At 41.9% G+C, this 25,741-nt stretch overlaps 1 protein-coding gene across 7 annotated transcripts in view; it reads left to right on the top strand.

Moving 5' to 3' along the window:
• The first annotated feature begins 232 nt into the window (after window positions 1-232).
• Window positions 233-25,741, top strand: part of LTBP1 (latent transforming growth factor beta binding protein 1) — a 737,653-nt gene continuing 712,144 nt past the window's right edge. For 5 of the 7 annotated variants that reach the window (XM_029593890.1, XM_029593889.1, XM_029593885.1 and 2 more), the window contains exons 1-2: window positions 234-862; window positions 2,610-2,680. In XM_029593890.1, the coding sequence (XP_029449750.1) occupies window positions 645-862; window positions 2,610-2,680 (289 nt within the window). In that variant the 5' untranslated portion in view covers window positions 234-644. Of the gene's footprint in view, window positions 863-2,609; window positions 2,681-25,741 lie in introns of all 7 variants that reach the window. The other 2 variants (XM_029593891.1, XM_029593888.1) reach the window with 1 other exon arrangement.

The raw sequence follows: 25,741 nt of genomic DNA, 5'->3' as shown, positions 1-25,741 counted from the left end.
TCCTCGATAACGTCATTGAATGCCTTGTCCCCTTCCCTTCCTCAACACATGGCCGCCGGAGGAGGGGAAATCCCCTGCCTCTACTCCTCTTCCCCCTGCACAGGCTGGCGCGAGGGGAACGCAGGCTGTGCCGCGTCCCAGACTTTCCCCCAATTAGGCTCTCCCAGGCCCTGACGTCACGTCTGGCAGAGATTGGCTGCCGGGAGCTGACAGGCTGCCCCCGGTGCACACACACACACACACACAAACTTTTTAAAGACTTGGAGCATCATCTGCCTGAAATAATATTCCTCCGGCGCACATGCACTTCCCACCTAGCCAAGAAGCGGCTCTCCGAGGAAGCTCGCCTGCTCGAGAGCCACCTCTCTAATTTTATTGTATTTTTATTTTTTTTTCCCGTGAAGGGGGTTGCTGCTCTTTGCAAGCCGCTCGTGCTGGAGTCGCGCTCTTTCCTTTCTGGTCTCGTCCCGCTCTCAAGCGATGTGCCTCCGCTTCCCGCTGAGACTTCTCCGCGCCGGTTGACGCGTGCAGCAGCCGCCGCTGCTTCTTCTTCTTCTTCCCCACCCCCCCCCCCCCCCGTTCCTCTCCTCTCTTCGCGCGCGCGGCTAAGGCAGGTTGACTAGGGGTGGTCGCGCGGGGTGGCCATGGCCGGGTTCGGCTGGGTCTTGGTCGGTGCCTGTGCGCTGCTGGCGGTGGCGCGCGCTCTCCCGGAGAGAGGCGGCGGCGGCCGGATCACGTACGTGCTGCAGCCCCGGACATACCTGCAGCTCAGCGCGCAGGAACGGACCCGCAGGATGAGCAGCAGCAGCAGCAAGGCGAGCAGCGGGGTGCAGATCCAGCACAAGCAGCAGCAGCTGCAGGGGTAAGGCGCTGCTCGGCCGGGGAGGGGGGCTCGTCTTCCTGGGAGGTGAGCGGTTAGTTGTCCTAATCCCGAATCGGAGCAAGGGGCTCTCTAGCTCTGCTGAAATGCATTGGAGCGAAAACCAAAATTTAGGGGACAGACCGTGGAGAAGGAGTAACTTTTCTCTTTTGCCTAAACAGGAGGGGGAGTTTAAAAAGTTGATTCTCTATTGGGAGTCCGCTGTGGCGCTGAGCGGTTTTTGAAGTCGCAATAGCCGCTTCCCGGGTGGATTATCTTTAGTGACATAATCCTGTAACGATGCCATCTCTGGCTGGGAAAACGCAACAAAATCGCCACCCAAGTGAGGGTTTAGCAGCACCAGCGAGAAATCGAGTCGTAAATGAACACTCGTTTAAAAAAAGAAACAAAAAAAAAAAAGCTTGAGCGGAAATGTACTTTTCAGAGAAATGCACCTGGCAGAAGATTCCCCCAGTAGTGGTTGTGAATACGCCGAAGTTAATGAAATTTAGCCCCGAGTTGGTTAGAGAGAGCTCCCAGCAACTGTTGTGCTTCACTTGAAGCTTTCTAGCCTCGGCCGGGTTTCCTGCAGGTGCCTGCGCTCTGCCAGGAGGGAACCTGAGAGCAACCGAGGTTTTGCGTTAGGCGAGTTTTCTTGGTGGATAGGGGCAATCACCCTAGCCAGAGATATGAGGGTCATCGTTTGCACAATGCATACCAGACGAGCCCACAGTTGTATAGAGACATCGATCTGTATCTAGATATGTTGCCCATGCATACTTGTGAAGCAGCATCTTTTGTGCACATGTAGTGATCTCATTCCATAAACCTGGACACTCTTCCTTCCCCCCTAAGCTATTACTAGGGAGGCACTTTTGATCTATCTTAAATTAACTTCTTAAAAAGAAGAGAGAGGTAGAAAAGGAAAATGGCACGTCTAGTTTAAAGCAAACTGAGTTATTTGCAGACTGTGATATGTTTTACTAAACTAATGTAAAAATTTGTCAAAGATGATATGCCAGGTAAGCTTTGAGAACCACATCAGGCCCTTCTTTATAATAGATGTATGTTATCTTATAGGCTACTGTACATCTTTGGATAATTCGTGTGTCAATCTAATGAAAGGTAACTGTCACTGTATCACCTCCCCCAGCCTTTTATAAGGTTGTACGAAGAGGTGTTCAACATAAAAAACAATTTACAGTAATACAGGAATAGCAGACTTTTCCGTCAAAGAATCAGTATTGCCACTATAAATGATTTGCTATGTTTTACAGAGGTATGGGGCACATTTCAGCATTTTCATAGGTCATTAGATCAGTCTTGATTTCTGCATGTACTACAGGCCATGCCATCCTGGAGTCTGTCTTCATTGGTTGTGGTTAAACTCCATCCCTTTTTTATTTTTAACAATCAGCAAACCCAGGTACAGTAATAGTATGACCGGTAAAAAGAAGGGCAGTGTATTTCACTGTGAACAGTGTCTTGATACATTGATTAAAAACCTTCTACTTACAAAGAGAAACTGATGTTCAGAACCAGGAGCAAATGCTTTTTATTTTTCTGTTTAGGTCCCAAAAAGGCTTCTCTGCAAACCAGAGAAGATATTATCTTTTTCATGATTTGAGTGGATTAATTCTTCAAGCACATATGGGTCAAAAGTCAGCAAGTGCTAGGTGGTCATGTCTTTAGATGTTTGTTTTTTTCTACATTTCAATGGTACTGGAGAGTTTCTTTGCTGCTGTTGCAGGGTGAATGTCTGTGGAGGGCAGTGCTGTCACGGCTGGAGTAGGGCTCCTGGATCCGCGAGGTGTACAAAACGTAAGTACAGTACAAGGCGCTGTCTGTGCACTGATGCAACAAAGTGTGTGTCTGTCCAGCCGCCAGAATCACTTGGTCTGTTCCGCTGTTCGTTTCAGCAGGAGCTGGCTGGAAGTGAATGCCAGCCCTGCTGCTTTAGGCAGACACTGAATTCCCAGAGTGCTTTCCACAGCGCTGCTGGCATTCTCTCCTAGAATAGTCTGCCATTTGTGGTTATAATTTCACGGAGTGACTGATGACAAAAGCAGGGATGTTTGTTTTCCTAAACACTTATTACAATTGCTCCTTCTAGTGTTTGTTTTTTTTTTTTTTACCAGTATTGCGCTGCTGGAGATATTTTGTCTGGGAGGGGGGAGAAGGGTTTGTGCATGTAAAATGGGGTTATATTTTCCAAAATCCAAATATACATGAAATATGGATTACAAAAACTGTCACAATTTAGCAATTGTATTAAACTGACACACAAATGAAAATAATCACTCATAAAATTAGTCAAATCTAGTTATTTCATAGTGATAAAATACCAATCTAGTTATGTACGGGTGTACCTCGCCTCTGTGCATAGTAAACAGATTTTCAGAAGGGTTGGGAGTATGTTCGTGCTGCTGCTCCTGAGTGGGAAAAGTATGCATATTCAAAGAGGGTATTTCAACGTATGCACACATTTACATGTTATAACCTGTATACTCGTATAGAGTAGCTTGTAACTCTCGACAAAAGGGGTGTGCCTAAAGATATGGATGGCTTTTATAAACTGTGCAACGGGAACCACACAGTATAGAAAATACTGCATATCAGCTCCCTGAAAGTACGTGGGAAAGTTTTAGTACATCTACTTTTTTTTTAAATGTAGGTATCTACATAGTTTATGCACCTATTTTATAAAAGTACATGCATATATTTTGTGTGTTAAATAATTGTAGCATGTGCTTAATAACTCTGTTTATGCATGGAGGCAGATATTTTCTAAAGTTGGCTGTTGTATGCCTGTATCTTGCTTATGAAAATACTTGTGTGTGTGTGCATTGCCAAGCAGCACCTTGCTGAGCCCACCTCCAGTTCACCCATGCTCTCCACCATTTGCTCCCCAACCCCTCCAGACAAAAGAGAAGTCTGATTTAATATCCATGAACTTGATTTGCAGGTATAGAAGCATGCATTCATGTTTGGTAATGAAATATTCCTCCATCCAGCATCTCTTGTGTAGTGTGGTGGTCTGTATATGATTATTTGCACTTACACTATCTACTGGTGTGTGTGTGTGTATATATATATATATTCATGAAATTTCAAATTTATACAAGGATAATCTTGTGACAGCAAAAGAAAGAGGGACTAAATATTACAAACAAAACAGGAAATAATCCGGGGGAAAAAAATAAAGTAATTTAGAAAAAAAAGAAATAGAAGCAGAATAGATAGCGGAGGAATCTTACATATTTTGGACACTTAAACCGAATAATGGGGATCATCTGGAAGTAGCAGAGAGAGCTTCACTAACTTCAATTTGTTGGACTACCTCATCGCTCATAAAGAAGGATAGTTGAGACTGATGAAAAAAAATATATGATACACCTTTGAATTGAACATAACATTTACAAGAAAATTTTAACAGAAAAATGTCCCAATTTGTACCACTCCTGGCCTAAGCATCAAGAATTGTCGTGTCCTCTTCTATGTTTGTCTGGATACATTGGGGAATACCCTGACCCTCAAGTGCATGAATAATTCAGAACGGTGCTTGAAGAAAAGTCTAAGAATCCAATCATGGTCCGGTTCCAAAACAAAAGACACTACCATGGAGGCTGGTTCCACCAAATCACTGTCTAAAGAATCCAAAATCTTAGTAATGTTCAACTTAGATGGTGTCAGTGGTTCCATGACTTGAAAACTTAGCTGGACCTCCAACCCTTCTTAAGGGGTGGCAAGTAATAAACTTTAGATAGTGGAGGTATCCCCTGCTGCAGAACTTTCTATATTTTAATATTGTAGATGACCTTGTTTCACTCTCTCATGCATTTCTCAAGGGAAAAAAAAAAGCTTCATGTACTAAAACGTTCACACGTACTTTCGGGGAACTGATCTGCAGTGTCTTCTACACTGTGTGGCTCCCGATGCACACTATATAAACTCCATGCGTAATTTTAGGCACACCCCCTTATGGCTGTATGCCCTGAGTTTATACATGCTATTGAAAATTACCCTCCCTAAGTCTCAATGTACAAACAGTTGTATATTTTGAAATATTCCCTCCTCCCAAGCTTCTATTAGGACCGTCTAACCTTTTTCTAGATATTAAGTATATCTTGTGTAGTATGGTGTTCTATATATCATTAGTTGCACTTGCACTATCTACTGGTACATATTATAACATTTGTTGACCCACCTGTGCATTTCTTACAGAAAAATTGCTTTGTGGCCCCCTATGGTGCATGTGCGCCCCCCTCCCCCAATCATTCACTAATTTTGAAAAATCCTGTGTCCCTCACCTGAACATCTATCTCCATTCACCCTTTGGTGGAGCTAGGTCTAGCCATTTCAGAATGATAAAGCGTGGGGGAGGAGAAATGCAATAACATCCAATAAACCTGTGTTCATAGAGAACCAAGCCTAAAAAGGGTAAATGCATTATATCTACTATATTAATGTTTTAATTTATTTAAAATCAGTTATATTCTGCCCTATCCAGACAAGAAGTTCAGAGCAGATTAAATTGCATTAAAAATTAATTTCTGACAGACACAAGAAATAAGAACATAAATTGTAGAGTAAAATTGATAAATCTGCAGTTGGAACTCAAAAGGCATCTGTCTCAATTTCCAAAGGCTTTAAGCTGCTTCCTATGAGCACAGTAATCGGCGATCTTGTGAATAGCGATGGGTATAGCAAGCCACAGGATTTGCCCCGATTTCAGAGAGAGCTCGTTGCTGGGTTGAGACCAAATGAACGACACAGACTTGTCTGTGACGATGAAAGCAGAATAGAGTGCAGCTAGTTAGCTTTATAATAAAACTGAAATCATTTTGCCATGTATCATTACTGAGTAATGAAAGCGGCTTTATTTTCTGTTCACTAAAAGTATCAACTACATCCTGGCAATCTTCTCATAGCCACGTGCACTAGGGATTCTCTTGGTAAGATTTACAAGCATATTTATTTATTTATTTATTTTAAGAAAGCCATGATAGGTTATAGTATGGATATGGACAGCACCCAAATGGATCTAACATTCGTGCTTTGAGGAAGTGCGTTTCTTCTTTGCCCTTTTGGTTTGTTTTTGTTTGTTTTTTTTTTGGACCCAGCAGTTTCCTTCTGTTCCTTTTGGGCTTCTGGCTCATTTGGAGCTAGGGCCTGGATCTGGATCTTAGAGAGTGCTTCATGAGGGTTTTATGAATTATGCGGACAAGCCAGTTGGTTCCCTTAATTGCTAGATAGTTATTGGACAGTAAACTGGCCTTCAGTAGTGACAGAACAGAGCTCCTGAGGAATGGGGGCAGTCATGTTGGCCCCTTTTCCTCACCTCTAGCTCCTAATGTTGAGACTGCCTCCATTATGTGTCCTGATTATGCTTTGTACTCTGTTTTTAAAATGTGACTGTTTATTTTTTTATTTGTTATTTTAAGGGTGAGAGATCCCCTTTAAACCAGCAGTTCATGTTTAGTTTAAAGACTCATTGGCCGTGAGAGTGCAGATTAGGTGGCTATGTTAACCTTATTGCCAGTGTCTTCACCCATTACCCCCTGTATACAACCAGGGTTCCCAGCGGGATGCTCGCTCTTGGGAGGGTGGGCAGGGTTCTGTGATATCTTTACAAATTGTAAATTATACTCTGAGGTGGCCATGCCAGAAAGGGAGAGCATTGATGAAATGAATCTGCTCTGCTAAATAATGACGACTGTCTAATGCTTTTAACTCCTTCATTTTCTGGAATAGTAACTGGGACCACACACTGAGGTTTAACGTTTTCTATAAAGTCCTACAGGTTTATTTCACTCTTTTCAGTGTTGTTTTCTTTGAACAGCTTACTTTAAATTTATCTTCTAAATCTAAAAGACCAAGAATTACCCTGAGTTAGGAATCCTCTTAAAAAGTAAACATTGGCGAGTGAGACATTCCAGATTGATAGTGCAGGGAAGCCTCCTGAATTAGGATTCGCTGTTTAATGGTTCTCGCACCTGACGTGGTCATTTAACATAAGAGGAGGGGGAGATTGGACATCGCCTGGCACGGCTGAACACGTTATTTCTGTATCACTCATGGAGGCCTGTGCAGTTTCCTGAGCATAGGAAGTTACTTCGTGGGCAGCTAAAAGGCTGGGTTTCTCTCTCTCTCGCTGTCTGTTTTGGAAGATGAGCTGGCAGGTTCTGGTCAGATAAGCAGCTGATCTCTGTGTACAGTAACAGGAGAAGCCTCTTGGGCAGGGGGAAGTGTGTCCTTGTTGAGGGGGTGGGGAGTAAGGCACTGAACCTTGTTTAGAAGTCCCATTTATTAGGCAGTTAGCGTGTAAGCAGTCAGGCTACAGCTGTGGGGTGGGGGAAATAATTACAAACTCAACTGAGGCAGGGCCAGTGTTTCCCTTAAGCAGTCACCTAGGGCAATGCTTCTCAACCAGTGTTCCTTGGGAAAGTTCTTCCTGTGCCTCGGTGCTGGCAGCCCTAGCAAAATCCTCCTCCCTAGGCTCATATTTCTGACTCTGCTGGACGATACCTCATCTCCTGCTTGCTGCTCCAGCCCTTCCTTCCTATCCCCAACAGCAACCAGGCAGCACTAAGGACGAAGGGAAGGGTGGGAGCAGGGAGTGAATGGCAAAGTGTTCAAACACCTGCCCAACTCCCATCTGCTACCTAGAGTACAATGCTCTTATCTGCTTTGCTCTGTTTTTTTTTTTGTTTTTTTTTTTGGGGGGGGGGGGGGGGGGGGTCATGTCTTTACTGCAGGGACTTGACTCATCTGACAGCAGTGTAGGGTACCACCCAGAGCTCCAGTCAGGCAAGAATGATTTGTGGAAAGGGGTGTGAATGCTGAAGGGGGCTGGGGGAACGAGGAGAGAAGTGGGTGAATGCTTGGGGTGGGGCGTGCAAAAAAAGACGGTGAGTGTTTGGGGGGGAGGAGGCATAGGATGCTGACACAATATTATGCTTTGCTGCTCCTGCCTTTTGGGGGTAGCGAATAAATTGGGAGGACAAGCTGGAGAGGGGAGGGGATAAGAGAGGGAGGGAGAGAGACGATTTGGTATGAAGGGGAGGGGACCAGGAGGGTGCAGGAGAAGAGAGAGTGAAAGAGGACCAGGGACTGAGGGAAAGGGAGAAAGGACCCAGGATAAGGGACAGGGAGAGGATGGAGAGGAAAGGAAGACTTTTAGGTACTGGCAAGATGGATATGGAGAACTGACTCAGGATTAGGGAGAGAGAGGGGGATCTGGAATAAGGGGAGAGATCTGAGGATGGGGGGCGGGGCAAGAGAGAAGAGAGAGAACACTAGTTAGGGAAGGTGGAGAGGGGACCGGGTATTAGATGGAAAAAGAGAGGGAGATGTCCCTGGATTTGAAGCTTGGGGAATCCTGGAAGATAACGAAGGAGAAAGGGAATGAGGAATGTAGAGAGGAGGAGAAAAGATGAATGGGGAAAGAAGAACATTAAGGAAAGAGCAGAAAGACTGAAAAGTATTTAAAATATACATTCTGAAGGTAAGAGAGAGAGGACACCAGAGAGAGAAGCAAAATAAAAAAAAATAAACAGAAGACCTGTGAATGAGAGAGAGAAAGCAAGCCAGAGATACCAAAGTTTGGAAACTTATTGCCTGATAGAGAATATTAATACATCATTAATATGAATATCCTGTGACCCACTTCAAATTGAACTGTCTCCCAGTTAAAATGTGTATGTTGGGAACAGCTGGATTTTGTTGGCTAATTTTGACTTATTCTGGTATAAGGTTAATTCTCTTTTGTATGCAGGACATACCCACCAGCAAAGAGGCTTTTGTATTATTGAGCTTAAAAAATATTTTGTGGCATCAAAACTTTAAGAATGTGTTTTTTAGGTATATTTTGAGAATGGATTAGTATAGTTTTCCATGGGGGACAGTTCACCAGACTTTCCCCCAACCTCCAGTAGTGAGCAGATTCTATCCACCAGAGCTCTGATAACTTTATCCTCCTTCCCGCTGGCAGGAAGGGAGCTGCGCCTCTCTTATCTTTTATCCGCCTCCTTTGCCAGCTTCAGATACACAAAATCTGTGGGGTCCTGTAATCTCACAGGACCTGCTGGTTGCGCAAGTTCGGATGCCAGATTGAATCTGGCAGAATGCGGCACACAGAAGTATAACCTGCTAATTTCTTTCTGCTGGTGGAAACTGGGGAGAGGGGGAGAATTGTGCAAAATTTGGTTTGGTGTGCAACGAGGAATGAACAAACTTGAAAATGTGCCATGAAATTAAAAAAAAAAAAAAGTGGAGAAACCCTGGCCTAGAGTGCCAGAATTTTGCGGGCGGCAAAACCCAACCAGCACGAGGCCCAGAAGGGGAGAGAGAAAATACTGCCAAAGAAGGGAATGCTGTGCTGGAGCTGCCACAGATGGGTAAATTTGGAGGGGGGAGGGGGTGCATGACCAAAGGTTTGCCTGGGGCACCAAATACTCTTGCACCGACCCTAAGCCGAGGGGCTCGAGCCCTCCGGTGCTGTGCTTTCCCCCAGAACCAACTGCTAGGATTCTAGCAACTGTGCGCTCTAGCTGTAGGGGACCATGGGATTGTAATACCCCATTGGAGGTGTGTGTAGAAAAGGCCATTTTAAATATTTAATTCTTAATTTCTACTTAATGTTTTATTTATATTCTGTCTTTCATGACTGGTCAGCTACTTCAAAGTGGATTACGTCCAGGATTTCCCTGTTGCCTTAGAGGGCTTACAGTCAGGAAGCTCATCTTTGAAACCTATCCACAGCGCAGCATTTGTATGTCTAAGTGGATGCACGGGAATTAATTCTAATATTTTATAAACTCTGCAGCATTTATAAAATGCTACGTGTTCCTGCTCTGAAAGTATGCATGTATGTTTCATCTGTGCAAATATTTCCAATGCAGGAAAACTCATGCTTTCTCTATCCATTTTATAACCATACATGCATATATTTTACACGCGAAATACACTGTGTGAATAAACAACCAGAATTGAACATGGAGGCAGGTATATTTCCAAGTATGCATGAGTACTTGGAATCACCAGTTTACCCTGTCCTCCTCCAGGTCACCTAGCCCCTCTAGATTTCAACCTTGAATGCCGACTAGTTCTTCTAGACTTCCCAATCAAAAACAGACAAGTCCGATTTCACTTGTGCGAGTCACTTAGTTGTAAAAGTGGATGAATAAGTTGAGTAATGTATACTGTACTTGTGTGTCTCTTAAAAAAAAATAACACCCTACATACATATTTCTGAATGCACCTAGATAGCTCCTTTTTCCACCACAGTAAAATATACGTGCACAATTTGAAAATGTGAGTACTTTAGAATACCATATATGCATGTACATGCTACTTATATGCGGAACCTTTTAGAAAATTCACTCCTAAGATTTGTGTCTGTGGCATTGGAAGGTGAAGTGATTTTGCTCAAGTTCACAAGTAGCATCAACGGGATTTGAACCCTGGGTTCCCTGGTTTCTCAACCTGCTACTCTCTAAGCACTGTTGCGATATGGGGGTAGCTATTGAAAACTCTCTGCTTATGGTGTAGACCCTACTTAGTCAGCAGGGTTTTCCATCTCACAATCCGAGATAACACAGGAACTGTTGGGAAGATGGGGCTGGATCAAGAAGCAGAAAGTGGTATTGCCCAACTCTTTTATTTGCGTCAGCAGCAAGCAGCCTGGCAAACATGGCACGTGCAGCATCTTATTTATTATTTGGATTTATTTTTCACCTTTTGTGAATATAAAAATTTAGCTTACAAAAGGGGTCGTTTGTACCTTCACGTTAGTGTAAATAATTATAGATAGCAGCAATATCAAAATGTAAAATACATACACCTCAGGCTTAACTCTAAAAATAGACCAGCAGTCTTGACTAATCTCTAATAGCTTTAACAATAAATAATTCCATAGCCAAAAAAACCCCTCCTCTGTGTTGCAGCATGTGAAATTAAGACAAGTCGATGTGAGTGCCATTAAAGATTTGCAAAGTCGGTTTTTGGGTTCTTGGTTTAGCATTAAAGGCTTCCTTAAATGGCGGCAGTCCTGTATTTGTCGGAGATTTTCTGGGAGGGGAGTTCCATAGGTCAGGTGCTGCACTCATGAAAGATCTGTTGCGTGTATGTTTTCTTTTTGATTTCCCTTGTTGACTTAGTTGTTACAGAGGCTCTGCGTGATGATCTGAGTGGTCTGGAAGGCATGTATTGGGAGAGCCTTTCGTTCAGGTAGGTGAGTCCATCTCCTCTTAGAGCTGAAGCTGACTGAAGCAACCAGCAAGTATCAACATGTACAAAAGCAGACCAGGAGAGTCCCCAAATCGACACACATTGCATCAAATACTACATCACTTCCTATAAATAAATGATACTTTGATACAGTCAGATTTTATTTTTGTTAGGATTCCCCTGGATTGTGTCTATGCAGGGAGTGGCATTTGCTGTTGTGATCCATTGTCTTCGTCATTCTTTGGCCGAGTTGTGGTGATCACTATCTGTTGAATACCTAGAGTCCTGGAGAAATAGGAGTAGAGGGAACCTCAAGACTGTTATCCAGTCTACATCTCTCCCTCTGCTTTCATGCAAGATCCAGTGTACCTACTATATTCCAGTCAAAATGTTCATTTAATCTGCCTTTAAATTTAAAGTGTACAAATGAGGGACCAAACCTCCACGTTATTGGATTGCTTGGAATAAGGAGAAAAAATGAACTTTGTATGTCCTTGTGGAATGGAAAATGCATGCTTCGCTAATGGGACAAGGTTTGTCTTGGGTGTAATCTTGAAATTTGGACATGCAGAATTCTTAAATTCGGTAAGGGTTTTGAAGGCTGAGAATGGTGGAAAGGAAATTGAGATGCTGTCGCAAGCTTAGAGGTCATATTTACGCAATCATACAGGTCATGGTAGGAATGCATCAGATGTTTGGAAGTAGACCAGCTAAGAATTCCAGTGAACCGCGCAAATGTTTGCTGGATGTGCGGTTTAGCAAAGCAAGCTCCCTCTCGTCCAGCAAGGGCCATGCAGAGAAGGAGATGTCTTAGCATTTTTCTTTCTGAAAAGGCGTAGAGCTCCCTATCCTCCCTTACCCTCCCCCACCTCTTTTCCCAGCTCCTTTGGTTTTCCAGTTTTCATCCTTTTCTTGCTCCACCACGGTTCCCTTTTGCCAATATCAAGGTTACAGACTTGACCACAGGTGCTTGTGGACTGGAATCCAGTAGTTTTGGCCCTGGTGCTGGAGAGCTTAGGGGAGGCTGGAGCGGCAGGCTGCAGCTTTTTCTGATTTTTGCTTACCTTTTCTCTTTGATGTTCATTCTTCCAGGTGTTGGAGAGCTAAGTGAAATGATTATTTTGCTTTTGCACTGTAGGCACCAGATAGCCCCATCACTTTTTTTTTTTTTTTGCTCTGTATTTTCCATTGATGACAAAACATCTTCCTGCTTCAGGATGGTTCGAGATATATTTAGTACCCTTGATTTGCTGTGGAAAATGGGGCCATTCATATTTTGCATGTATATAGTAATTTCAACAATAACTTTCATGTGCTATTATATAACACTGTAAACTGGAGGATATAAAAAACAGGCACTAATGAAATTCAGGTATACAGATATAAAATGCCTATACGAATTTACAAAAACTTTTATTAAACATATATATATATAAATGTTACAGAATTTCAATTCATCTAATATGTGCACAAAAACTCAAACACATTAAAAACACACATGTTCCCAACTATAGGCCAAGGCCACAGTTTTGCCAGCGTGTAGGCCACAGTATGGTATGGTATTGGTTGCTCTGTTTCGTTCTTTATTCTGTGGCACTAGTGTTGTGCAACACGTATCAAAGGTGATAAGTGTTCTCCCGTTTTCATCTTGTGCAGTAAAACACCTTTCTTAAGGAGATGCCATTTTCAGTATTCATTACCTGATATATGTCTTTTATGATAGCCACCAGGCTGATTCACCATCATACGTGTTATGTATAAAGGCTTTTATTATCCTTCACTTGCTTTTTGTGTGCACATTTTTTTTTTTAATATTCGTGTTTGTACGTACGTGTTCCCAGAGGAAGCTAGCCTGCATGCTGTCGAAACTGTGGCCTATAATTGGGAATGTGTGTGTTTTTGTGCACATATTAGATGAATTGAAATTCTTAGAATTGATATATATGTTTAATAAAAGTTTTTATAAATTCACATAGGCACTTTATATCTGTACTGTTATATACCATACTGAAAATGCGGAGTAAACAGCGCATGCATAGAGATAAATATCAAGCCAAAAAGATGTGTGGCATCAAAAGGACAACTGTTCAATACATATATGTACAACTTTATTTGTTTAAAGCTCAGCAGGGAAAAACACTTATTTTACAATATAGATTTGTCATTAAAGAAGCCCCGACACGGCCATGTTTCGCATCAAGGCTGCGTCAGGGGAACAGTCAGGTATTCACATCTACAAATGAAAACAGTCTTAGGCCGATATAGTACAGTGCGCTCCAACAAGAGCGCACTGTTAACCCGCCATTGGACGCGCGTTTTCCCTTACCCCTTATTCAGTAAGGGGCCGAAAATGCGCATCCAATCCGCTGAATCTAATAGCGCCCGCAACATGCAAATGCATGTTGATGGCCCTATTAGGTATTCCCGCGTGATTCAGAAAACAAAATGTGCAGCCAAGCTGCACATTTTGCTTTCAGAAATTAACGTCTACCCAAAGGTAGGCGCTAATTTCTTTGGGTACCGGGAAAGTGCACAGAAAAGCAGTAAAACCTGCTTTTCTGTGCACCCTCCGACTTAATATCATGGCGATATTAAGTCGGAGGTCCTGAAACTTTCCAAAAGTCAAAAAAAAAAAATTTGAAGTCGGCCCGTGGCTGTCGGGTCAAAAACTGAACGCTCAATTGAGCGTTGGCTGTCAAACCTGCTGACAGCCGCCGCGCCGGTCCAAAAGCCTGGTTTTACCGCCGGGCCTAATTAGCATACTGAATCGCGCACACAGGAGAGTGGCCTGTGCGCGCGCCGGGAGAGCACAGGCCGATTCAGTAAAGTCCGCGGGAGAGCGGGCGAATACCCGCTCTCCCGCGGACTTTACTGAATCGGCCCGTCTGTAAGTACTGAGCAGGAGGCAAGCACAGAGAAATTTGTACTACTTAAATTGTTCACATAAAAAGATGGATATTCCAGCATTACCAAGCACAAAGTAGAACACGAATGTGTAAAATCCTGGGCCACCACAGCTGCTTAATGCTGTGGGCACAGCAATCAAGTGCTATAAAACAAAGAGAAACTCGTAGACATGCAAAGAAGGGGAATGGGAGGGAGATGGAGGGGCTAGGGAGGTATAATAGAAAATAAAAAGGGGGGGGGGAAGGGGAAAGGAAAAATAATCGACCCCAAACAGGTGAGAACAGGTAAACCGTAAAATTAAATCAACCTTAAAAGGACAACTATATGAACCTTCCTTAGTGGGAGCTCTCAAAGTCATAGTTTAATGTTCTTAATAAATAATGAATAAAAAGGGTGAGGACCAATCTGAAGGGAAACAATAAGAAAGAAGGAAGGATCACATATAAAACAAATATTGCATCTTACAACTGAAAGAAGCCTTCAAAGTAGGCTTAAGATGCAGGTACCGGCATTTATCCAGTATTAGAAAGACTTGCAAATGTCCGGCTTTAAAATAAGAAAATGTGCATCAGTTCCTGCCCCGCCCCCTCCTGGAACCCCACTCTGCATAAATTACCCGTGAAACTGGGTAAATATGCGCACTTTTACATGCACTGAGCCCATGGCTATTTTAGTACTGCCCCTTACATGCATAAAAACTGCTTTTATGTGCCTAAACTCACACTAAAATTCACTCCATTATTATGTTTAATTGTATTATTGTATTTTTATTTGTTTATTTTTTTTGGAGTGTAATTTTATGGTATCATTTTAATTATAGTCTGTGCTAGTTATTTTATATTAATGTACTGTGCATTTACATTTTTACAATAGGTTTGGCTTATTATATCTGTAAGTATCTTAGACCTATAGTAACGTGTTGGGTGTGAGTAAACTGACATGACGTTATATTAAGTATCCACACGAGGCCTTTTCCTTGATGTGATATCCTTTCTCCAGCTTGGCCCAGCAGTGATGGTGCTTGGGCTGGGGCCCACAAAATGCCGCTGCTCATGGAGACCACGTCCGACCTTTTAGGTGTTGCCTTTGAATGATACCCGAGACACCATGCGCTCCAGGGACATGCGATAGCGATCAAGCTTTTTTTTTTTCCCCAGCTCAGCCGTTTCCTTCTGCTTTTTCTGGGCTTCCGGGTCCATCAGAACCAGCCCTTGCTGGGCGAGGACATCATGAACCTTCATTCGCAAATACAAGGTCCGGCCCACTGTATTTTAATAAGTGCTCTGGAAGCAGGAGGAAACTCTGGAAATTGAAACTACCCCCCCTTCCTTCAAATGAGCCCTATTTTGTTTTATTTTTATGTATAAAACTGTTTGCTTTTATGTTTGCCCCACATACTTTTATGGGGAAGAATAGACAGGAAAATGCTTCCAGTTTTCTGTTTGTGGGTCAGGGTTAAGTTATTACTGCCCTTGGATTCCCTTGTAAAATAATTTTGTTGATCTCCTGCTTAGACATAGATTTTAGTCTCTTCCATTTCATTCTTCCTCTCTGCTGCTAAATATTGTACGTTCTACAGACTAAATAGTCTCTCTTCTTATGTCCAGATTTCCAGCACTGATAAATGTTCTGCTAGCATGCAATGTCTCCATATAGAATTAATTAGTGGGGTTTTTTTTAAAGTTAAATCTGAGTCTCTAGTATTTTTTATTTTTCTCATAGATAACATCCCAGTACACACTTCTGCTAAATTGCTACCTATACCTAAAAATAATCTTAAGTCCACAGTGCAATGGCAGACATGCAGAAAGGCTACACAAAGCCTTGGCCCCTGCCCTTCAGCAACAGAGAGAGCCCTTTGCAACTCCTAAAAGCTTTAAGGTGAATTTTAAAAGCCCGCTGCATGCCAAAATGAATGGATGTGTGAGTTGGACCGGTGTGCGCTAAGTGGATTTTAAAAGCCACCGGGATACGGGCATGCATGCCACTGTGCGCACAAATGAGAAACTCCAAAAGGGGGTTGCTATGGGGGTGGTCTGGGCGGGGCATGGCTGTTCCTGGATTTCACCGTGAATGTTGTACGTAAATACTTACGCGCACTGGCGTGTGCCGGCTCCCCTGCCGCGTAATTTTTTACTTCTGCTATGAATGACGTATAAGTTATAAAACAAAAAATTCTAGGCAGATCAGTGGGATTTTAAAGGTTGGGGGGTAACAGGGGGGAAGGGAGGCTAATAAACTAGGGGGAGTTTGGATGACCTATCCCTTAACTGGGTGACCTGGGAATGAACTGGTAATGGCACCTGTGGCTTTTAAAACACACACACACACTTACGCTATAGCAGTGGCATTTGCATGCATAGGCACACGGCCGCTTAGCCTGGCCGTGCGCAAAATGTGCACGTAGTTTTGTTTTATAAGATGTGCGCATATACGTGCACACATTATAAAATCGTTGCTCCCTTTTGCAGGCTGACAACTGTGTGCACGTGTGCCCACACGCCGGTATGAAAGTTACCATCCCAAAGTGACAGGAAAAGTTCACTTTTCCCACGGTCTTCCCCAGATTTTATCCTGTTTTTCTTATGCTCTAGAAAACAGTTTTATCAGGTTCATATTTCTGTTGTGTCTTGAATTCCCTGGTAGCCAGGGTCATTACCAGGGCAGTCTCTTGCCTTATTTGGAACTCTAAAATAGATCATTTTGAAGCATGCAGTTTGTTTTAAGGAGCACCTGAATTGTGGGGGTGGGGAGAAGGTAAAGAGGTTTGTGACCTCATTACCATGCTTTAGTTTATTTGTCTGCAACTGCATTTACTCATCCAGAGGAGCATAAAACAGAGACTTATGCAAGCTACCTGGTGCTTTGTTTTGCCTCCTCTAACATGGAGGAGGCTGAGTTGTGACAGGTGCAAAAGCTCACTTCTCCACAGTTGAAACCCCCTCTCGGTACTATAAGGAGGTAGAGCTGTCCCTGAAGGATTTTTAGCTATAACATGCCATGCTTATGGACCACGTTATGGCAGGAGACTGACAAATCACTACAAAGAAGTTTTCTGCATGGCCATACACAGGGCCTTTTACCCACAAGACCATTCATAGATGTGATGCTTGGAGGTTCCTCGGCTTTATCAAGGACACCCCCTCTTTTCATAGGAGCAGGACACTTGCCGTATTGGGACAGAAGAAATCTAATCTGGTTGATGTCTGTTAGCTACACATCAAGCACTGTTTGAATTTGCACTGAGAATATTCTTAGTTTCAGAGGAATTAAGGCACTTTAATTTTCAAAACAAAATCTTGATAAAAATATTAAATATACAATAGTTATTTACATAGCATCAGGTACACTACAATTTTTATAAAAAGCATCAGTTGAAACACTGTCATAACTAGAAAGCATAAAATGTATTTACAGTACCTAACAGCTGAATTACAACAGACTTTAAGCAACAACAAGCACTCAGAATCCCAATATCATTTATAATGCAGTTAAGAAAATCAATACCATATCTGATGCTGTGTGATAAGTAATAAAGAGAATTTATATATTTTAGATTAGCATATTTTTAATAAAGAGAACTTATATATTTTAGATTAGCATATTTTATTTTTTTAATTTATTTTATTTAGATTTATATTCCACTTCACACTTTTTTCAGCGCTTCAAAGTGGATTACATTCAGGTACCAAAAGGCACTTAAAGGACTCTCAGGGCATGAGAAATAAGATTCTCTGGTCTGATGAAACCAAGATTGAACTCTTTTGGCTTGAATGCCAGGTACCATGCCCGGAGGAAACTGGGCACCTTTCATAGCCTAGCCAATACCATCCCTAGGGTGAAGCATGGTGGTGGCAGCATCATGCTGTGGGGATGTTTTTCAGCTGCAGGAACTGGGAAATTAGTCAGGATCAAGGGAAAGATGAATGGAGCAAAGTACAGAGAGTGCCTTGATGAAAATCTGCTCCAGAGAGCTTTGGACTTAGACTGGGGTGACAAGTCACCTTTCAACAGAACAACTCTAAGCCCACAGCCAAGACAGTACAGGAGTGGCTTCGGCACAAGTCTGTGAATGTCCTTGAGTAGCCCAGCTAGAGCCTGGACTTTAACTCGATCAAACATCTCTGGAAAGACCTGAAAATAGCTGTGCATTGACGTGCCCTATCAAACCTGACAGAGCTTGAGAGGATATGCACAGAAGAATGGGAGAAAATCCCCAAATCCAGCTGTGCCAAGATTATAGCGTCATACCCAAGAAGATTTGAGGCTGCAATTGCTGTAAAAGGTGCCTCAACAAAGTACTGAGTAAATGGTCTGAATACTTAAGTAAATGTGAGATTTCTTTTTTTTATTTTAATTTGCACAAATTTCTACAGACCTGATCTCGCTTTGTCTTGGGGTATTGTGTGTAGATTGAGGAAGGAAAAAAATGCATATTATCCATTTTAGAATAAGGTTGTAAATTAACAAAATGTGGAAAAAATGAAGGGGTCTGACCTACATGCACACATTTTGCATTTGTGGTTCTGTTTGATAATTAAGTACACAGCTAAGATATGCATGTTTTCTCATCCCGAAATATTTGGGCTTGAGATCTAGAACTTCTGTGGTCTTTTGTTGAGTGGATGATTATACATTGTAGCTGACTTCATCAAGAGCTCTTTGGTATAGCTAGTGACCTTCATTTTCATTTTTTTGTTTTTTTAACCTGGGAATTTCAATGCTATAACAAAAAAAAAACAAAACAGTGGAAAAATGACTTTTCCTCTGATTTTTCTTCTTATGTATATTATAATATTCATTTTTCCACTGATTTTTTTTTTTTCTTTTAGAAATTCCCAGGAAAATAAAACAAACTGAAAATGAAGGTCCCTAAGTGTAAGGGTGTGTGTGTGTTTTACTTTCATGGGGAAAAAAAAAGTTCACTGAGACTTGATCTCCTATGGCTGCGTCTACTAAGAATACGATTTGGATCTTTTATTCGGGGGTTTTATGCTTTGCATAGAAGGACTTTCTATCCTAAGAGAGTCCAAACCAGCTAATTGATTTGACTTTTCCAGCTTGTATAAACCCTTTATTGTGGGTGATCTATACCTGCATGTAAAGTTTGTAGCTAATCATTTGGGTTTTCTGATTTTTTGCTTTTGTGATTATTACATTGTGGACAACAGATTTGCCATAATGCCCTGGCAGTGAAAATTTATGCGAGTTTCCCCAGCTAAATTATTAAAATTAATTAGGCATGTAATTGATGTGCATATTTTAAAAATATTTATTTTTGTTTAAGAGAGCATGTTGTGATACAGTAGACAGGAAATAAGACATTGTCTTTCACAATCTGATCTAGAAATTAATTTTCAATAAAAAAAAAAAAGGATCTAAGGAAGAGGGAGAAATATGACCCTATTTTACAACTTGCTCATGAAGAATGGAATTTTTCAATTAAGATGTAAACATTAATAACTTACAAACCCCATAACTTGCTGCAGGGAATGTACTTCCAATTAAATCAACTTAAAGACATATGTAAGACCATTTGAAATGCCTAAAATGTGCATTATTTCTTCCTAAATAGCAGAAAGTTCTCGAGGCTTGTTGGCTTAGAAAAAGCATTGCAGTTGGGAATCTACAGGAAAGAAAAAGGCATTTACACACTTTAAAGAAGACACTTTTTTTAGATCAATAGTTAACCCTTCTAGTTCAATAATGGTCCCATATTTTTCAAGGCCGTTCTGCTATAGTTGGTGGCACAGGTGTCTTTTTGGACTGAAATAACTAAACTTGTATCTGAGAGTAAAAGAAAGATGTCTTCTAAATTCTGCATGCAGATCAGAAAATGTATGGCCAGTTTTTTAAAATGCATCTTCTGGAAACTCACTCATGACATGCAGGTAAGAAAAGCTAATGACTCATCATTTTGGGCTGGATTTTAAAAGGTATGCGCAGGCATACATTTGTGCGCACAACCTGGTACGCACAAATGTACACCCAATTTTATAACAAGCGCGCGCAGCCCCGCGCATGTTATAAAATCCAGGGTCAGTGCGCGCAAGGGGGTGCACATTAGTGCAACTTGCCGCGCGCCAAGCCCTAGAGGAGCCCCGATGGCTTTCCCCGTTTCCTCCGAGGCTGCTCCAATTCAACCTCGGAGGGAACTTTCCTTCCTCCCCCCACCTTTGTTTTACAAGTTGCACCTGCCTCCGGGCAGGCATAGGTTGCGTGTGCCAGCCGAGTGCTGGCGTGCGATTCCCCCAGCCTAGCGGCCCTACGAAGGCCTCTAGCCCCGCCCCGGGTCATACGCGCGTCCTGGGGTTTGCATGCGTCACCGGGCCTATGGAAAATAGGCTCGGCGCGTGTAACCCCCCTGCACGCGAAGGACTTTTAAAATCTGCTCCTTTATGTTTACATGGGTCATAATTCAGTCATCTGAAGAAAGTTACCAAAAAGGGATGCCTACCTTCAGTTTTGCTTGGTTTTTTTTCTCTCTCTCTCCTTCCTGCGAAATTTCACCCCTCCCCTCACAAATGGCCTGCAGGTAACTGTAGGGGAAGAGGATGTGGAAGAGGCTGGAGCAGACAGAGCAAAAGAGAAAAGAGGCACTCTGCTCCTTAATCTAGTCTCGCCTCTTGTCCTGAAGGGAACAGGAAGGGGAGGTGTGAAGTTGGAGTGGAAAGAGAGCAGATAGAATTTTTGATCCCTTAAAGATGATTTAAACAAAAGATGATTTTGATATTTCTGGATGCAGTGATGAAATTCTTCTGAAGGGATGTCTGTGCCAGGAAAGATGGTTAAGAGTATTCTAAAGAAAAAAATTACTAAACTTATAGATAGATATAGTTTAATGGAACAGAGTCAACATGCATTTAGCCAAGGGAAGTCTTGGTTCACCAGTTTGCTATACTTTTTTGAAAGCGTGAATAAACATGGATAAAGACGAGCCAGTAGACACAGCATATCTGGATTTTGAGAAAGTGTTTGACAAAGTACCTCACGAGATACTCTTGAGAAAATTAAAAAGTCATGGGATAGGAGGCAATGTTCTGTTGTAGATTGAGAACTGGTTAAATGATATAAATCAGAAATTAGAGCTAAATGATCAGTCTTCTCAATGGAGAAAGGTAAATAGTGGCGTGCCCTAGGGATCTGTACTAAGACCACTGCTTTTTAACATTTATAAATAACCTAGTCATGGGATCAATGAGGTGATCATATTTCCTGATGATACAAAATTATTCAAAGTTGTTAAATCACAAGAGGATTGTAGTAAACTGCAAGAGGACCTTGCAAGACTGGGACATCCAAATGGCAGATGACATTTAATGTGGATAAGTTCAATGTGATGCATGTAGGGAAGAGCAACCCAAATTATAGGTACATAATGCAATGTTCCACTTTGGGGAAAAGGATCTAGGCTTCATTGTGGATAATATGTTGAAATCCTCTGTTCAGTGTGCAGCAGTGGCCAAGAAAGCAAATAAAATGCTAGGAATTAGGAAAGGAATGGAGAATAAAATGGAGAATATCCATAATACCTCTGCATTGCTCCTCTGTGTAAAGTGGGGCAATGTTTGCAGTAATGCTGCAGGCTTTTTGGAAGGAGGAAAATGTAAAAAAACCAATACTAGATATAACCTACCAACAAGTGTGATCACACTTTTCCTGGTGCTTTCTGTCCAGTTAGGGAGTAGCACATGAAATGTGGACTCTGATTTAGGTTTGCGGTGGAAGGGGGAGAGAAAAAAGGGTGTGAGAGTCAGAGGTAAGGAAAAAGAAAAGTGCAAATCTTGTACATATCGGATTAGTTTTAGTCTGTAATCTTTTATTACGTTTCTTTTTTTTTTTCTCTCCCCCAAAATATGCATTATGTTGCTTTGCAGCTGAAAGAGACAATATTTTACATTACATAACACTGCCCTTAATGGTTGATTCTAGTGTGACACAAAGAATAAAATTTCTGAGCTGATTGTCTGTGGTAAATCAGGGCTAGAAAAATATTTTTAAAAACTTGGATGCCAGTGACAAATTCTTAGAAACCTTTTATTTCCTTTTTTCACTTATTTTTGCTTTATTTTTGCTTTAGAACAAAGGATCATGATGTGAGGCGGTAGACGGAGAAGCGATGTCTGGAAATATTTTTTCACAGAGAGGAGATGGTGATGGAGGCTAAAACAGTAAATATTTTTTCACAGAGAGGAGATGGTGATGGAGGCTAAAACAGTAACAGAGTTTGAGGGTATGGGATAAATTGGCTGGAATTAGCTGTAAGGAGATAAAGTTTGCAGTATTTAAAGCTAGATTGGTAGTAATTAACATGGAGTTGATCTATGATTTTAATTACAGATGCTTGTTCATATTTAATTTATATTCTGCCTTTCTGCACTTCTGTTTCCTGTCTTATAGAGACTTGAGTGGGAGAAGCATTCTCTCTTAGCCATGCTCCTGGAATATTCATTTGAACACCAGCGTTAGGAGAGAGGGCTTGGATGAGGATTTCTATCTTCTTTTTTTTTTTTTTCCCAGTCCTCTTTTGTCTGTCACAAGACAAGTGATAGGTGAAATTTCAGGGGTTGAATTCTTGTTTCTTAAATTCAGGTTCCTACGAATAATGTGGTTTTAAGGTGGATTACCAACCCTGGGGATGCAGGAATTGTGTATATTGATCTGTTGAATGAGCTTTCTTTAGACATGCCCAGAGTATTAATTAGGGGGGATGTTAATATGTGTAGATAGGGGACAAGAGGTGAATTTCTCAGATTTTGTCAGTGATAAGGATTTTAGGTTGTAGATAGACAGTAGTTGAGAAGACTCAAGGGATGGACATGTTTTGGATTTAGTCACTAAAAAGAAAAATCTGGAAACAATAACAGGAGACTTTGTGTCTTCATACCCCAGGGGACACAATTGGAAGTCTTCAACCCTTTCCACTATAATCATAGGTACTGCATATTAATTGTGCAACAGAATTTTTTGAAAAGATTTTTGGTTTACAATTAAAATATATTATGCTAAAACAATAAAAAAGTACTTATCTTAAAACCTGAGGAAGGTGTGTATTCTAATCATGCTATCACCTTATTATTTGTGTTTAAACTGCGCCCCTTCATGCACACCTTGTTCACACCTCGGGCCTACACAACCATCTACATCATGGAAACTTGTGAGTACACTCTTTCATATACCTCACCACACCTCTCCATCCCCATAATCACTGGCCAAGGTCATTACTGTGGAGGTACCATCCGATGACAGTTCTATGCTCCACAAACCAGAACTCTCACTAATATTAAATTAACCAGCATGCATCCTAGTCTCATCAATGCACAATCCATTTCTAAAAAATCTGCCATCATCTACGACTCCCTTGCATCCAGATCACATGATTGCTTATATCACTGAAACCTGGTTGAAAGTTTACAAAACCCCGATTCTTAACCATTGCTGTCCACCTAACTTCTCAAATTTTCATAGACCTAGAATAGGACGCAGAGGAAGAGGTCTGGCTATTGAAGACAGCTCAACATTGGAGACTACAAAGATTGACAACTTGAAACCTTCCAACCCCCTTAATCCATACCATACATCCCTACTCAAACTAATCAAACTAGATATCATTCCATTTGTCACCAAATTCGTAAACTCATCACTACATCATGGTATTGTCCCAGATACCCTAAAACAGGCCTCAGTCCGTCCCATAATAAAAAAAAACAAAACTGACTGTGGATCCAACCATCACCTCCAATTACCACCCGACATCCACCTTATCTTTCATGGCTAAAGGTCTAGAAACTGCAGTTCTCCACCAATTTTGTGACTTCATCGATTCAAATAACATCCTCAACCAATATCGGTTCACTTTTAGCAACCACCATAGCACCAAACTGCTAATGCTACCTAACTTTGACACAGTGAGATGTGGATTCGACCAAGGCTCCTCATTCCTCCTATGTCTACTCAACATCTATGCTGCTTTCAATTCGGTTAATCACTCAATCCTACTCTCAAGGCTACATACTTTTGGAATAACTGGTACAGTGCTGAAATGGTTCTTGTCATATCTTAGCAACAGGACACAGTAAATCCAAATTCATTCCTCTACCTCTCCATTAACGCCCCAAGGATCTGCTCTGTTTGCTGAAATCTTTAATCTTTACCTAACCCCATTTTGCCACACCTTCGAAGACCTCTGAGTGCACTACAAAATCTATGAGCATGGTATTTAGTTTTTTCCCTTTCAAGGAAATATGGGCCCTGACTGAATCTTTTCTCAACAACTGCCTTATAATGATCCAAAAATAGCTACACAATAATAAATGAGTGCTCAACACATCTAAAACAGAAATCATCATGCTATCACGCCACCCAGTCATCAATACTCCCAACCATATTGCTTTCGATTCTCATCCCATCCCCATTGCCCAAAGTGTACAGAACTTGGGAGTCACTATTGAACCCTCTCTTTTCATGCATAACCATATAAGGAATACCATCAACTCCTCCTCCTACAAACTGCGCTTGCTACGCCATCTAAATCTTTTCCTCAAATTTTCGTATTTCAGGTCTGTCCTGCAATCCCTATCATTCTTAGGGATAGATTACTGCTACTCTCTCCTGATTGGCTTGCCTCTAAACACCACCTGGCCACTACAGATCATACAAAAACTCAGCAGTAAGACTCCTTACTGGCACTCACATGTGAGACCACATCTCTCCCATTCTAAAATCTCTCCACTGGCTCCCTATCTCCTTCAAATACAATATAAGCTGGCTGTGATCATCCATTCCTTGATCCACAACTTAAACTCCCCATGGATCTCCTCAACAATAAAAAATCTATGCTCCTACCTGAAAGCTCAGCTCATCCAACCACATGCTACTAGAGGCTTCATCCACAAAATTCACACAAGTCATGGAAACCAGAGAACATGCTATCTTCTCTGTTGGACCACTCCTTGGAACAGCTTTCCAAAGACAATTAGATATCTCAGAGACAGAGCTCTCTTCAAAAAAGCCCTAAAACTTTCCTCTTCAAGAGCATTCCTGAACCAAGATGACAATGGACTTACCCGCAACTTGTCCCCCTGCAAGGGATACTATCTAGTCCTCTCTCCCCTTTCTTTTGACCCCCTCGGCACATCTGATCTCATACCCTGCTGATGTCCTCCCGCCCCCCTCCCTCAAGATTCTGTATTGCTTTTCCTCCCTCTCTGTTGTCTGTATTTGTTCATACTGTATCCCACTCTGAATGTAGAAATGGCGGGTAATGCTTTTTAAATAAAAAAAATTAAATATTTGAGTAAAATATTTGGCTGGGGGGGGGGGGGGAGAGGGAGGTAAGTGGAAATTCAAATGTCTGGTTTTGTTCCTGTAACTCCAAAATTTAGCCGAACAAGACTTTACATATTGACCTCTGAATGCATAAGCTTTATTGCAAGTTCCCCTGTGCCAGCTGGCTGAACAGATGGTTCAAAATGCAAGATGGCAAGACCTCAATTTTGATGCTGACAACATGGTAGGAGTCGGAATGTTCTTCTCCTGCCATCTTGCTGGTCCTGGTAGGAGAGGCCTTGTTTTGGGGTCCTCTCAAGGAAGGGGGAAAAATGGTGCCATTAAAATCATTAATAGTGGGGTAGAGTTTAATAAAGTACGCCCGCGCGAACAAGAGTAAGCCGGATTTTAATAGATACGCGCGTAGCCGTGCATATCCTTTAAGTCGGAGCGGCCTCGGAGGGCACTTTCCTTCCC

The sequence above is a fragment of the Rhinatrema bivittatum genome, chromosome 3 (assembly GCF_901001135.1).
Source record: "Rhinatrema bivittatum chromosome 3, aRhiBiv1.1, whole genome shotgun sequence".
NCBI lineage: Eukaryota > Metazoa > Chordata > Amphibia > Gymnophiona > Rhinatrematidae > Rhinatrema > Rhinatrema bivittatum.
The sequence above is the reverse complement of the archived record's forward strand: the minus strand, read 5'-3'. Positions and strand labels throughout refer to the sequence as shown.